Source organism: Mobula hypostoma, chromosome 3, assembly GCF_963921235.1.
Source record: "Mobula hypostoma chromosome 3, sMobHyp1.1, whole genome shotgun sequence".
In the NCBI taxonomy this organism is placed as follows: domain Eukaryota; kingdom Metazoa; phylum Chordata; class Chondrichthyes; order Myliobatiformes; family Myliobatidae; genus Mobula; species Mobula hypostoma.
In genome coordinates, this window is record NC_086099.1 from 81,619,483 (window position 1) to 81,636,184 (window position 16,702).

Genomic DNA, 16,702 nt, shown 5'->3' on the forward strand with positions numbered 1-16,702 from the left:
TAAATCACTTGTAATTTGAGAACACACAAAAGAGGAAAAATGAATGGGCCAAGCTTGTCTATCACTTTAGGCAAGACCGCAAATCATGAAGCTCCATTGAACGTAACTTGCCAAGGTTCCTGTACAACCCCCATCCAGTACCCTTTGCCCTTTTCTATACAAAATTCATGTAATTTTAGAACAATCATCTGTCATAAAAACTTGTCTGCATTGCTTCATAATTATTTCCATGGACACATATTACAACGAGTGTAGAAGGAAGAAATTAATTATATTGGCAATAGAGGAAGTCATCAGAGACCATAGGAGTCATTGGAACGCTCTTATCTGAAGTCATGTGACACATTGAATCTAAAAACCATCCTGTTGGCTTCCTGATACACAGGATTCGATAACGGCAGAAATATTTGACATTTCTTTCTGTTAAAAGTAGCCTTATTCGCTTTGTGGAGTTAGAAATCTCAATGAATAAAATTGCTACCAGTTAACTTTCTTGCATATTGAGATGTACAGTAGGTACCTATAATATTAAGAGGCTTTTGTTTGTTTGATGAGGCTGCTCTTTCTTTTTAAGATCTTATTTTTCTGAAATCGCGTATCATTTCAGAGTTAGGAAGGAAAAGCCAGCCAAGTCCCAATGAGAGAGCAATGAGAGTCCCAATAAGAAATTATAGGCTGGTGAATCTGACATCAGTTGTCGGAAAGTTAGTGGAAGGTATTCCAAGGAACCAGATATACAAGTAATTGGATGGACATGGGCTAATTAAGGATAGTCAGCATGACTTCATGCATGGTAGGTCAGGTCTAACCAATCTTATAGCGTTTTTGGAGGAGGTTACAAGGAAAGTGGATGAAGGCAAGGCAATGGATGTTTCCTACATGGTACTTTAGTAAGGCATTTGATAAGGTCCCACATAGGAGGCTGGTTAAGAAGGTTCAGTCGCTTGGCATTAAAGATAGGGTAGTAAATTGGATTTAATATTGGCTTTGAGGGAGAGGCTAGAGTGGTAGTAGATGGTTGCCTCTCTGACTGGAGGCCTGTGACTAGTGCTGTGCGGCAGCAATCGGTGTTGGGTCCTTTGTTGTTTGTCATCTATATCAATGATTTAGATGATAATGTAGTTAACTGGATCAGCAATTTTGTGGATTTCACAAAGATTGGGGGTGCAGTGGATAGTGAGGAAGGCTATCATGGCTTGCAAAAGGATCTGCAACAGCTGGAAAAATGGGCTGAAAAATGGCAGATGGAATTTAATGCAGACAAGTGCAAAGTTTTGCACTTTGGTAGGCCCAACCAGTATGGATCTTACACAGTGAATGGTAGGGCGGTGAGGTGTGTGGTAGAACAAAGGGATCTGGAAATACAGGTACATAATTCATTGAAAGTGGTGCCACATGTAGATAGGGTCGTAAAGAAAGCTCTTGGTACATTGGCCTTCATAAATCAACATATTGAGTACAGAAATATGGATGTTATGTTTAAGCTATACATATAAGACATTGGTGAGGCCTAATTTGGAGTGTTGTGTGCAATTTTGGTCTCCTACTTACAGGAAAGATGTAAACAAGGTTGAAAGAGTGCAGAGAAAACTTACAGGGTTGTTGCTGGGTCTGGAGGACCTGAGTTTAAGGAAAGATTGAATAGGTTAGAATACAGTACAGAATGTAGAAGATTGAGAGGACAGTTCATTGAGGTATATAAAATTTTTGAGGGGCATAGATAGGGTAAATGCAAGCAGGCTATTTCCACTGAGGTTGGGTGGGACTACAACCAGAAGTCATGGGTTAAGGGTGAAAATTGAGAAGTTTAAGAGGAACATGAGGGGAAACTTCTTCACTCAGAGGGTTGTGAGAGTGTGGAATGAACTGCCAGAACAAGTGGTGCACATGAGCTTGATTTCAACATTTAAAAGAAGTTTGGATAGGCACATGGATAGCAGAGATTTGGAGGGCTATGGTCTGAGTGCAGGTCATTGGGATTAGGCAGTTTAAATGGTTTTGGCATGGACTAGATGGACCAAAGGGCCTGTTTCTGTGCTGCACTTCTCTATGACTCTAATTTTAAATCCATACTTTCTTTAAAATTTAGATACTGTTAAGTGTACCCAATTAATGTCAAATAGATATTCAGTTTCCTAAAAGGGACATGAAGCACTAAAGTAAAGAAGACTTTATAAGCTTTTACAACTAACCACTAGGTCTACAGTTAAATAATGCGTTTGGTTTTGGTATTCAATTATGAAAACAATCTAAAAATCATAGAGGTTGTTAACATAGATTCACTAGACTAATAACAGGGATGAGGAACTAGGTATGAGGAGAAGAAAAAAAGATATTGGATTTATTTTTACTGCAGTAGAGTCTGTTAAGAGTATTTTATTGTGGTTTTTAGGATTATGAAAGGTTTCTTTGCAGTAATCAGGGTAGAACATATATTCCCTGTGGTGATTCCATTGCAAGAACACAAACTTGAATTTTTATAGTACCATTCATCTTCCAAGTTGCTAGCAAAAGTATGACCCCCAAGCCATATTCAAGTTCTAGTAATACAGAACGATACATAAGTGAGGCTCTTCGGCCCACTGGCTCTGCACTGACCATCAAGCATTTACCCCACTTTGTTCTCCTAACGGTCCTATTGACCTTCTCCAGTTTCTAACATTTACTTGCACACCAGGGGCCAATCACAAATTTAAAATGTTCTTGTGATGTGGTGTGGGAGAAAGCAAAGAACCTGAGGGAAACTCGTTCTGTCACAGGTAGGGCATGCAAACACTACACGGACCGCACTGAATGTCAGGATTGGAGCTGTGAAGGAGCGGCTGTCGGAGCAGCACGATGGCGAGACATTACGGGGCAATCTTCCTGCGCAGGGGAAAGGAATTTCCCATGACGAGACATTACAGGGCAATCTTCCTGCGCAGGGGAAAGGAATTTCCCATGGCGAGAAATTACGGGGCAATCTTCCTGTGCAGGGGAAAGGAATTTCCCATGACGAGACATTACGGGGCAATCTTCCTGCGCAGGGGAAAGGAATTTCCCATGACGAGACATTACAGGGCAATCTTCCTGCGCAGGGGAAAGGAATTTCCCATGGCGAGACATTACGGGGCAATCTTCCTGCGCAGGGGAAAGGAATTTCTCATGGCGAGACATTATGATGCAATCTTTCTGTGGAGGGGAAAGGAAATTCCTCACTATGTGTATGGATGATGGAAGTCTGAAACAGAGAGTGTGCTGAAGTACAAACCCTCAACAATTCAGGTAGCAACAGCAGAGAGAGGGGAAAAAATAGAACTAATAAGTCAGGTCAATTCCCATTCACCAGAGTCTTGTTGTATTAACTTGTCACCTATACCTTTCCCATGCCTAGGGATTCATCCCTAACACTGGCCCTTGATGGTAATAGTGGCACAAGGTCTCTGAAATTCTTCCCTTCATTTCAAAAGCAAGTGTTTCACAGGCAGAGGAGAAACTGATGCTCCTGCCACAAACACATTTAACATTAATGATAGGGTTTGACATCCTAAGAATCTTTCTCCCACAAATATACACAGCCACTCTCCCTCTACAGATTACTAGGTAGAAACAGTGGCTCAAAAATGGGTACCGGCAAATGCTGGGGGTAAACCTCGCAATAGACTGGCGTCCTATCGGGGGGGGGGGGGGGGTAGTCTCGTACTCTCAGTCGCTTTATGCCACAGAAACCGGCATAAGCACCGGCCTGGTGGGCCACAATGCTTGGGACAGATTTCAACTTTATAAAATAGATACATTGATCCAGCACTTAGCACTTAGCTTGGCTTCAAATAATGTTGGAAAACATTTGAGCGTAAATGTCGATTATATCCATTAGGGAAGCCGAATGAATTGCACACGAACGGACTGAGCAATCCAAATTACACCCCAAAGATTTGGACGATAGCATCAAATTGGAAGGACAAGGAGAAGCAATATCTTCAAGTACTGAAATTTAGAAGAAGCAAAACAATTGGACAATAAAAGGCAAAAATTCAACCACTGAATCTAATTGTCACTGTAAAATACATAATGGCTTTGATGTTTTATACTTATTCAAATCCTAACTTTGGATGGTAGACATTCCAGGTTCTGGAACTGAACCTATAATTTCAAATGCAGATGGAAAAGAGACCCATAAATATTGTTTATCACATGGAGTGAGAAGTGATGGTTACATCTTTCATATTGAATATACTTTTCATAGTGCATTAACTAGAGTAAAGTACTCTTGATACCGATGGTGAATATATTTAATAAAATAGAGGCAATGTACCAAACTTATTGGCCAGAATTTTGTAATTGTAATTATGCCAAAACTGAAAATATCACCATAACTATCTAAAACTGACAGCACCGTCTAGCATCTGCATGTGCAGGTATCCATCAGTCGATGTTAATGGTACTCTGCAGGGTGAATCACTTTAGTCTTTGCAGATGCCATCAACATGGAATCAGTGCTGGAATATGAGCTTCAAACTTATACACAGTTTTTGCCCTTGGGGTGTGAACGTTGTTAGTGCACCCACTTTATTCTCACTGCCACTCTATTCACTGTAAAGAAGATGTTAATGTACTGTACTATAATTCATTAAATGATGTGTTATCGTAATTATTATCTAACAATCTCTCTGGCCTTGAAAACCTAATTTTATATGTGTGACATTTCATTTCGTCCTTTGTGTTAAAAATTAATTAATTTTTAATATAAATATATTGTTTTCAAATATTTATAGTAATATATTTATCTTAATTTTATTTGTACTTAGCTGAATATGCAGTTAATTATAATTAATGCTTTTTATTCCCTTGGTTGCTGTCTGGAGATTTTTTCATCTAATTGGCTGCTCAGCCTGTGTTGGCATCCTTGTACCTGGATGTTCTGAATCTTGAAGCACTGGCATCAGACTGGAATTCATCTTAGAGAGGAAAATTGCCATGTATCTATTAAACCCTTGCAGACAGCTTTCTTTAGAAAAGAGATAACAACTGTCTGTCCACAAAACCTACATACCTTACAGTTTAAAATCCTGTCTTTATTTACTGTATGTAAGCAGTTCACATTTGACCTTGTCACATGAAAATTGATTCTGTCCTTTTGATTTCAGGAGCAAATGTAGTAGTTGAGGTTTACTGAGTTCTCTGCATTACCAATGTGTATTATGTGAAAATAATTGTAGTCTGCTATATTTGCAGGTCAGTCCATAATTGGATGTACACCAATAACAATTGAACAACAAGTCTTTGTTGTAATTGCACAACTTTTCGGTGATTCTGCCATTTATAAACATAATGAGAGCCGGACTAAATTTGTGAAATTTCAAGGAATCGAAGCTTCTAAAATTTCAAAACCAAACGACATTGAGGCATTCCAGATTGACAATGAGTGGTTCTTTATTATTGTGGATAGTTCCAAAGCTGGGTTGTCAACAATATATAAATGGACTGGCAAAGAATTCTATTCCTACCAGACTCTGCACAAATGGTTTAGAGACATAGATTCTGAATACGTCAGTATAGATGGGAAGTCTTATTTAATTTTAACAAGTCGGTCGCAAAACCCAGTGATCTTTGAATGGAACAAAAATACAAAGCAGTTTGTGCAGCAAAGCGTTTTGCAACATATGGAGGATGTAATAGCTGTGAAGAGTTTCAAAATTAAAAATGACCTGTTCATTTCTCTGACAAGATTTATTGGAGATTCTAAGATAATGAAATGGAATACAAAGCAGTTTGTTGAAATGCAAGATCTTCCTTCACGAGGGTCAATGCTTCTGCAACCATTTTCATTCAAAGACTGGCACTATTTGGTTGTAGCAAGTGACTACACTTTCTCTGAGATTTATATTTGGGACAGTCAAAAAAAGGGCTTTACAAAATTTGAAGAAATCTATGTCCAGGCTCCTAGATCTTTCACCGCTGTATCCACAGGTCGAACCGATTTTTTATTTGCTGCAAGTTTTAAAGGAAGTACTCAAATATTTGAGCATGCAATTATTGATTTGAGCCTGTAACTTACTGGAAAAAGTTGCGAATGCAAAATCTTAATTAGTTAGTTAGTAAATTGATTTTTATTACTTGAGAGGCTGAAAATAACTGGTTCAATGTATTAAACTGCAACTGTACAATGAGAAGAAAAGTAGTCTTGTAAAAAAAAACATATGGTAATTGTTGATGGCTCACTCTTTGGAGGAGGTGGCCTCTGGAACGGACACTGTTGTATTAATTGTCATCTTGTGAACGGTTATATTCAGACCCAAGAAACTGTTACTAATTCTAAAACGATCATTTAAAAAATTGTTATCATTTACTGCTATTACAGTAGTAGCAGAAGTATTTATAAAATGTATTCTCATTCAGTATGAATATACTGTATATTATATTAGGCTATGCATAATAAAATTCTAACATGTAATGTTAGTTAATCAATAAATAAGTATGTCCAAATTTTATTTAACCTTATATTTTGCAACAGAATAAATGCCTTCCCCGTATTAGTTGTGCTTATTAATTGATAACAGAGTTATGGGCTTCATCCAAATAACAATATTTTGCTGGCTGCACTGGTTGTATTTTTAACTTGCACTGCTGAAATATGAGTCCTTCTGAACGTATTTTAGTTGCAGTTTGGTTCAGGATGACAGCCTTCCCTGTTAGAATTGTTAGCTGAAATGGATCCTGCTCAGCCAGGCACTGTCTTACAGGAATATAGCCTGTAGCGTTAGACCATCTGTTGCTGCTCCAAATGTGCAACAAAGAAGCTTAGTGTTCATTGTCAGGGGCTTTCTGTGTTCCGGTAAATGAGATATATATATAACCTTGACTTTTGCAAATGATGCATCAAATCATGTTAATGTCGTCTTGTGTGAAGCATGCAGCTTCACCAGTGGTTGAATTAGTATGCATGATGGTCAATTCACTTCAGCCATTCAGTTCAGATAAATTACAGATATTGGCCCAGAAATTTGCTCACACATCTCCAAACAAAAAGCAAAGCTGCATATTTGTAACTAGAATAGAGAATCTTATGCAAAATCCTAGATGTTCTTGTAACACTCAGGGCTATCGGCTTGTGTTTATCTAGGGGAAACCCCGTCCGCCCACCAAACTGTGTCTCACGTTTGCATAGTTGCTGTGTAATGCACCCTGGTTCAAACTCACACATCAAATATCAGACAGCACACAATGTATGATTCACAGATTACACTTTATAGATCTTACTGGAACTATGTAATTAATAAAGATACAATATAAAAGGAAAGTAAAAGGCACCAAACTTATCAGAGTTCAACCACTTCGTGCTCAACTGTTGGAGCTCAATTGACGGGGTCTTCTTTCCACCATTCGATCTCCTCTGACCCCCTCGACCCACCGCCTGGGACCAACCATGGTGGTCAACCAGAGTGCGTCCAACACGTCCTTCCTCTTCGGTTCTGCTCCCAAAAAACCCACGCACTCACCCCGGTTCCCACACATACAGATAGAATAACATGGACACTCATTGGTTCGTTTTCTCCCTTATCAATAATATAACCCAAACAAGCGGGGAGAGAGAGAATTCCTTACAACGCAGTTATTATTACAGAAAATAATAAATATAACATACAAAGAAGCCATTTTAGACACCCCAGCAGCCAGTGTAACCAAGACCCAGTTACACTCTTATCCTTTATCTGATCAACTCCTGATTTTCAGTGAGATGTTCATTTATGCTATCATTTTTTTTTCTGGCAAACAAATAACAGTTCTTTTTTATTTAGGGAACAGTTTAATTAACTCCACTTCTGAACCTGTGCCATTTAAAGACCCTTCACTCAAACTGCATTCTTTATCTTCTGGTGCCGGTCTAACCAGATCCATTTGGTGCTCCCAAATCGTTCCAAAGTTCATTCTTTGACTTGCAATATTTCCCATAACTGGGAGAATTTTGCTTGTAATATGGCATTCTGAGATCTCAAATGCAGCTTTGTATGTATGCCTGGACTTCTTTCCCCATCGAGGTCATAACCATTTTCAAGAGTGGAGCATCAGAATCATTGCAGGCCACTGCGGCTGACCTCTGTCACATCTCACTGCTGCAATGGGGACAGCAACCAAATTTACACTGAAGGAGAAGACACTCCCCCTGCTTTTCCTTCAGCCGATATGATCAGGAGGAGTGGGCACCAGCAGTGCCCTGTACATCAGGCTTTTCCAAAATGCAGGCATTTGTAGACAACACTCTTGTCCTTACAGAGACCTCCTGCAGAACTGTTTGACAGTGGCCCTAGAGAGTCAAGCTGGTCCTCTTGAACAAGGAACATCTGTCCTTTCAGGCACTGCTTTTCATCAGGTCCCTCTGATGCTCCCACATCATTCCAACATCCATTCTTTGATTCGCAATATTTCCCATAACTGGAAGAATTTAGCCTGTGATATTTTCCATTTCAGATTTGACTTCAATGATTATACCCGCTGGGCTGAATTCTGAGAGAATTTGCAACACATGAATAGAAAACACTGTGCTGAAACTTGCAATACCAATTGGAATGCAATGTGATAAATGGAAAATGATGCACATAAAGAGCCCTCAACATTTGAGGTTCTTACATTTATTTGACTTACATAGCAATGTTGTCTTTAGGCCATTAAAAGGCAGAATTGCAAGCTGACCCTATTGTGTTCTGCAAAATAACTGTAGTATGTTAAAAATAATTAGGTTGCATTGGTGCAGAAATTGCCTGGCATAACTGAAACTGCATTAAAAAAAGGGACAATTTTGATAAAAGCAGGAAGAGAGAGAGAGAAGAAATAGTGAAAGAACTAATAATAAAAATCTTTGTTTGCCAAGTAAATAAATGGGTTTTCCAAAGAGTCCATACCTTTATCTGATATCAGTTAACATTTTGTCTAGTTATAACTTTTTTACTTCCATGTTTTTACATGTATTATTATGACAAAATTATCCAGGCCAACCTCTGAATCAAACATTCACAAAATTCTCAAAATTATCATTCACTATTTTGTCTTTTCTATTGATTTAAATTCAGAATGGCTCATCCTGATTTCTTTTTCCTCATTTTCACCTCACTTTTTTGGGAGTTGACAAAACAAATGTGAACATAAGGAGAATATCTCCCATCTGTTTTGTGTTCCACAAACAACTATTTAGCTAGGACTGAACCTCTTATTTACTGTCAGATCTCACAATGGTCTAACTGCACTTTCATTTTAATGTTTATGAATTATGGGTTGACATCAACACACATCTGTTAGCCACCATTTATCCATATTAAACCAGGAGCTAATTGCCCTGTTACTGTTTGCTGTAACAAAAATGTGCTTACATCAAATTTCTTGTGAAGAACAGACTGTCTTACTCTGCTTCCAAATGTCAGGTACTGTACATCCAAAGGAGGAAGATAAAAAAAACACAAAGCATTTAACAGTAAAGGAACAACACTTTCTCAAAATAACCATGCCCAGAAAAGAAATCTGGAGATAAAGTGTGTCCAGTATAAAACAAGGTAAACTCAAACCTGAACCAAAACAAGGTCTGCAATTAAATGCCAGAGTGGTAGTTTCTAAGCACCACTAAAACAGGTATCCTGTTATAGTGTAAGGATAGCTTGCCTTGATTGGCACTTTAAGGTCATGATGTACAGAGTCTGGGCTAAAACTGATAAATTGGCTCAGCATTGTGTCTAATATCTGCATGTTTTGGAAGGCATGTGCAGAAGATATTCCCTGCTGTAGGGAAACAATCAAATAGTGCCATGAAGTAGCTGGCCAAAAAATATGGTAGTCAACCTGCTGCACATCTTTTGTCATACTTACAGCTGTTCCTCTACATTTTATAAACCAGTTAAGATGAATCCTGCAACTCAAATTCTTCTGACATTCTCAACTTCCAGTGTCTCCAAATACAAACAGCATGGCACAATGTTGGATTTCAGACTGGATGTGTCACAACTGTCAGTGGTACCTTGTACTTTGGGAAATACACCAATAGGTCCTTCCCAGGTCAGGAATGTCTGACATACAGGCAGCCTATACATATAAACGAGCATTTATGAGACTGGCCAGATACATTTGCCATCTGTGGGGCAATACACATCTTCCTCTGTGTGGGAACTCATTTTGCACAAATATCTGAAAGGTTGAGTTAAATGTCCTGGTTTATCTCCACATCAGTCAATACTTTTATTTAAATTTATTGCCAGCCGGCTGCATTTACAAACTATGAACAGTTCCCAGGAATGAAAACCTGTTGTAACCTGGAGTGCACCTGCATGTTCTATTATGAAGTTGATATGAAAATGTTGACCATGCTAATTGATATGTCACACTTTCAGTAAGTGCAATGCAATTGTGTTTTTATTGCAATCTTAGCTAGTAGTGAACTTTACACGAAAAGTTAAAGGCACTCTTAACCTTATCAAAAAATGGCAGTCATTTTCTATCCTTTGACTTGACAGTAGCTAACTTTGAACAATTTAATTAGTTATTTAATGCCATTAAAGAGCAATTTGATAAAAGTGTGTGGTTGATACTGTTCATATGGCAGTTAAAAAGGAGTTTGATAACGCAGGACATAATATGTATCTCTGAAAACTCAGCACTTTGGGATTAAAGTGACAGTAGCAATGTGCAGACTGTGGTGAATGGTTTTTCAAATGAAGTGTCCATTGGTATCCTCTAAGGGTCTCCTTCTCTTTTTGACCAACCTGAGCACATCATAAGGACATAATTTCAAAGTCTGGACCAAAACTTTGCAATGTTGTAAACAGTGAAGGGGATACAGACAGATCAGTAAAATGGGCAGAAGTCTGTCAGATGAAATTGACTCAGAAAAAGGAAGAAAAATGTAATTGCTGCCTGGTAGTTCTGTGAGGTTGTTAAAGTGGAGTTCTTTAGGGATGAATTTTTGCTTTCTTTGATTTTTACAAATATTTATTAATGAGTTAAAATTAATCAGAAGGGGAAAAAATAAAGAAGTTTGCAGATGATACAGAAACTAGTCTTGCAGCAGAAAGTTATGGATGGTCTGGTCATTTAGGCAGAAAAAAACTGAATCAAATTTAATTGAGGCTAGCTGAGGCAATTAAGTTAAAGAGCCAAGACAAAGGAATTGGGAATATTGAATGGGGTAGAATAACTGAAGGATCTTGGAGTATGTATCCCTTCATCATTAATGTAACAGGATAGGTCGAGAAAGTGCTTAAAAAGGGAAACAGGACACTGTCCTTTATTAGCCAAAATAAAGAATATAGGAGCGGGAAGGTCATGTTGAACTATAAAAATAGTAATTCGATCACAGCCTGAGAATTCGTCCATTTCTGGTCACGTGACACAGGAGATAGGAGTGAAGGTGCAAAGAGGATTTACGAGAACATTGCCAGGACTGGAATATTGTAGTTGTTAGGGAATTGTCAGGCATGGGACATCTTTTGGGGCTTACGTAATAAGACCAAGAGGTATTAGTACAAACAAGAACCAATATGTCTTCAAAGAACCTGTTAAAATATTAATGTACAATCAGTTTTGAAAGGAAAAGGTACTTACAGAGCACAGGCTGCTGGTCCACAGCAGGAGGCTGGCTGCTCAAGGTATGGTTTGTAAAACGATGTGACCATGCAATGTTCTCATCTGCATTAGCTGAACAAACAGTAAGACAATGGGTCTGTGTTAATTGGCCTACATCAAATAAGGCACCTACAGTTTAAACTATTTTGCACCTTTCTTCCAGAAACCAAGGAGTTCTGGTAGACCAGATTAAATTTTCTTAACTTGACCATATCAAACAACATGCGTCCATTGTAAATATGTACTTCAGGCACAAAATCCTGAAATGAACAACGCCATTTAGTTATTATTGAATTTGCTAATTGTCCTTAAGAGTATAAAATCTTGATGTACTTCAAGTTTGGTTGACTCTACTGAGAGGGTCTTCTTCTTGAGCTGAGTAAAGGCTTCCATATCCACTCGTTTCTCCAATGATGTAGTCACAGTCACGACAATAATTATGAGTAAAGATTGGATAAACTACATTTCTTTTCTTAGAAACTGAGGAGAGTGAGTGGAGAATGAATTAAGATGTATAAAATAATGAAAAGTCTGAATAGAGAACATATGAAGAACCTACAATGAAACTCCGTTAATCTGTCATGCACAGATTGTGCTGGTAACAGGCTAGCAGATTTTCCAGACAATTGGATATAATTAATAGTATTACTTTATCATGCCTCAAGTTTACTTTCTTTTGAAGATGTTGCATGACAGAAGGAAAAACTGTTCCAGTGAATCCAGTAAGATTAAAGACAGAAAATTCAGTAAATTTCAAGGGGGCGAGGGAACCAGCGAATTGAATGTGAGTGCAGGTGCCAGAGCCTTTGTGGGTGGGAAAGGAAGCACAGGAACTGGAACATCACTGAAGGAAAACATCTTCTGATGCAAAACCATTGGGATTTTCCAATAGTCAGCTAGTAGATTACTGGAGTTTTAACATACTTTCTGTCTGTGAGGTGTCAGAAACCAGTGACTACTGATTTAATGTAAGTGAGCGAGGGGCTACAGGGGAGATGAGGGAAAACGTTTTCACCCATTGGGCAGTAGAGGTCTGCAGCTCACAGCATGAAAGGGCTGTAGCTAACATCATCACATACAATACCACTCGAACTGTGACCTGCAGGGCTACAAACATAGCCGGGCAGCTCATTTTCCCCTTAAACTTTTCGCCTCTCACATTTAACTCATGACCTTTGGTTGTAGTCTTACCCAACCTCACTGGGAAAAGCCTGCTTGCATTGAATAGCTTCATTACTGACAACAGTGTCAGTAATATATTATGATCCCTTATTCTAAAGGTGAGGTTTAAAATAATGTGTGATTTTCATGCAATAAAAAGTGAGGAATTATTTCTAGTGTCAAAGGTATAGGTAACCAGAGAACAGAGATGTAATATGGTCGGTAAAATTAAAGGAGCAAGATAAAGAGAATTCAATTCCTTACAGAAATTGATATTGGACCTGGAGTGATAGCTAAAGGGAACTTCGCAAAATTTGGTAATACAGAGTAATAAGCACAAAGTGTTGGAGGAACTCAGCAGGAGAAGAATAAGCAGTCGGCATTTTGGGCAGAGACCCTTCATCAGGACTGCAGGGGGGAAGGGTGGGGAAATAAGTAGGTGGGAGAAGGAAGGACTACAAGCTAGAAGGAGATAGGTGAAGCCAGGTGGGTGGTGGAGACACCTGTCTGATTTCTCCACGTGATGTAGTGAAGTTGTAAATAATTCTGCTGCTGAGAGGATATGTGCTAATTTTTTTCAAATGAGTTGAAGTCTGCCATGTTAGCTTTCCAACATTGTAGTCATAGGAAATTGCCCCTTAGGGTCAATTAGTCCATGCAGATCACAGCATCCTTCCTGCTAGTCTCAGTTGCCCACATTCGGCCCATCACCTTCAGTGCTCCTCCCCGACATACACCTATCCGAATGCCTCTCTAATGTTGCAATTGTACCCTCCTCAACCACTTCTTCTGGCAGCTCATTCCAGGTGTTCACTATCCTCAGTGTAAAGATGTTGCCTCTCAAGTCCTTTCTCAATCTCTCCCCTTTTACCTTGTAACTGAGTCCTCTGGATATGAACTCCCCAAAACTGTGGAAAATACTGTGACCATTCACCTTATCGATATTCCTCATGGTTTTATAAACTTCAACAAAGTCACCCCTCACTCTCCTACGCTCCAAGGAATGACCCAGTGTGGCCAAACTTCCCCTATGACTCAGACCCTCCAGTTCAAATAGCATCCTTGTAAATCTCTTCTGCACCCTGTCCAGCTTGACAATATATCTCCTATAACAGGGCGAACTAAACTGGACATAATTCTCCAAGTGTGGCCTCAACAATGACTTCTATAACTGCACCATAATGTCCTTACTCCCATCTTGATGCCCTGACTCCAGAATGCTAAACAGTATCTTCACCACTTTATTTATCTGTGGGTCCACTTTCAGCAAACTATGCGTTTGTACTTCCACAACTTCCAAAACACTCATCAGTGTCCAGCCATTCATTGTGTATGTCCTGTCCCGGTTCAAATATCCAATATGCATCATCTCACACCTATCTGAGATCTCTTTGCAATTCATCATAGCCTGCTTCACTGCTAATAAGACCCTAATTTATTATCATCAGCAAACTTTCTACAGCATACAATCATACCTAAATTATTTACATAAATAGGGAAAAACAGAGGTGCCAACACTGGGGCATTCCACTAATACAGGCCTCCAGTTGGAGAATCGACCTTCACCCTCTGCTTCCTATCACTGAGCTATCACTGAATCCCATCCAATCTAAACTTCTAGATCAGCCTGCCATGTGTGACCTTGTCAAAGGCCTTACTAAGGTCCATGCAAACAGCATCCACTGCCCGACCTTCCTCTCTTCAATATCTTCCAAAGAGTTTTGCTTACCATGGACAAAACCATGCTGATTCTTCCTGATCAGAATTCTCTCCAGTACATTCTCTATTCAGAAATCAGGCTCAATGGCCTTTAGGCCCTCGTCTGGTCATGCTACCTTTCTTGAAGAATGGAACAATATTAGCCTCCCTTCAGTCTTCTAGAACTTCACCAGTGGCTAACGATGAAGCAAATACCTCTGCAAGGGTCTCTGCGATTTCTTCCGTGGCCTCTCATTAGATTTATGGGTGCATATGGTCAAACACAGGGGATTTCATAGAGTCATGGAAAAGTACAGTGCAGAAACAGGCCTTTCAGCCTGTCTAGTCCAAGCCAAAACCACTTAAACCACCAACTCCCATCAACCTCCACTGGAAACATAACCCTCCATATCCCTACCATCCATAAACATTGAAATTGAGCTTGCATGCACCACTTGTGCTGGCAACTTGTTCCATGCTCTCATAGCCCCCTGAAGAAACAAGTTCCCCTCATGATCCCCTTAAACTTTTCACCTTTCACCCTTAACCCATGACCTTTGTCTGTAGTCCTACCCAATCTCACTGGAAAAGGCCTGCTTGCATTTACCCTATCTGAACCTCTCATAATTTTGTATACTTCTATCAAATCTCCCCTCAATATTCTACATTCCAAGGAATAAAGTCCTAACCTATTCGATCTTTCCTCAGCTCAGGTCCTCCAGACCTAGCAACATCCTTGTAAATTTTCTCTGTACTCTTTCAACCTTGCTTACATCTTTCCTGTAGGTAGGTGACCAAAATTGCACACAATACTCCAACACGAGGAAATCTGCAGATGCTGGAAATTCAAGCAACACTCACAAAAAATGCTGGTGGAACGCAGCAGTCCAGGCAACATCTATAGGAAGAGGTACAGTGGACATATCGGGCCGGGACGTCGACTGTACATCTTCCTATAGATGCTGTCTGGCCTGCTGCATTCCACCAGCATTTTTTGTGTGTGTTACACAATACTCCAAATTAGGTGTCACCAATACCTTATACAAGTTCAACATAACATCCCATCTCCTGTACTCAGTACTTAGATTTATGAAGGCCAATTTGCCAAAAGCTTTCTTTACAATTCTATCCACCTGTGACACCATTTTCAATGAATTATGGACCTGTATTCCCAGTTCCCTTTGTTCTAACACAGTCCTCAATGTCCTACCATTCACTCTGTAAGACCAACCCTGGGTGGTTCTACTAAAGTGCAACCCCTCACAACACCCTGGGGATTTACCCACCCTGATTTGCTTCAGGATAGCAAACACCTCCTCCTGTGTAATCTGTATAGGGTCCATGAAGTTGATGCCAATTTGTCTCACTACTATAGACTCCGTATCTGTCTCCTGAGTAAATACAGCTGCAAAAAATGTACTTAAGATCTCCCCCATCTCTTTTGACTGCACACATGGATTACCATTCTGATCTTCCAGAGGACCAGTTATGTCCCTTGCAATCTTTTTGCTCTTAACATATCTGTAGCATCCCTTAGGATGCTGCACCTCATTTGCTCGAGCAGTTTCACACCTCCTTTCAGCCACTCAAAATTTTGTACTCTCAAAATTTCACTTTTGAAGGCCTCCCACTTACCAAATACACCTTTGCCAGAAAACAGCCTGTCCCAATTCACACTTGCCAGATTTTCGCAATACCAGCAAAATTGGCCTTTCTCCAATTTAGAATCTCAACCCCAGGACCATACCTATCTTTTTGCATATTTACTTCAAAACTAATGGCATTGTAATCACCAGAGGCAAAGTGTTCCCCTACATAAACTTTTATCATCTGCCTTGTTTCATTCCTTAACAGATCTACTGCTGCACTCTCTCTAGTTGGGACTTCTATCTACTGATTAAGGAAACTTTCCTGAACAAATTTGAACTCTTTCCCATCTAGCACTCTTACAGTTTGGGAGATCCAGTCAATATGTGGAATGTTAAAATCACCTACTATCACAACCTTATGTTTCTTGCAAAAGTCTGAAATCTCTCTGCAAATTTACTCCTCTAAACCCTGCAGACTGTTGGGTGGTCTATAATATAATCCCATTCACGTGGTCATACCTTTCTTATTACTCAGTTCTACTCATAAAACCTCACTAAACAAGTTCTCCAGTCTGTCCTGACTGAGCAGTGCCGTGACATTTTCCCTGAACAGTAGTGCCACCCCGGCCTCTTTAATCCCTCCTGCTTTGTCGCATCCAAAACAGAGGAAT

General features: G+C 39.5%; 1 protein-coding gene across 1 annotated transcript in view; it reads left to right on the forward strand.

Annotated features, from left to right (window-relative positions):
• The window catches only part of lgi2a (leucine-rich repeat LGI family, member 2a), a 72,042-nt gene extending 65,642 nt beyond the window's left edge, over positions 1 to 6,400 (forward strand). The window contains exon 8 of the mRNA XM_063042160.1: positions 5,215 to 6,400. Within this exon, the coding sequence (XP_062898230.1) occupies positions 5,215 to 6,032 (818 nt within the window). The 3' untranslated portion in view covers positions 6,033 to 6,400. The remainder of the gene's footprint in view (positions 1 to 5,214) is intronic.
• The last annotated feature ends 10,302 nt before the right edge of the window (positions 6,401 to 16,702 follow it).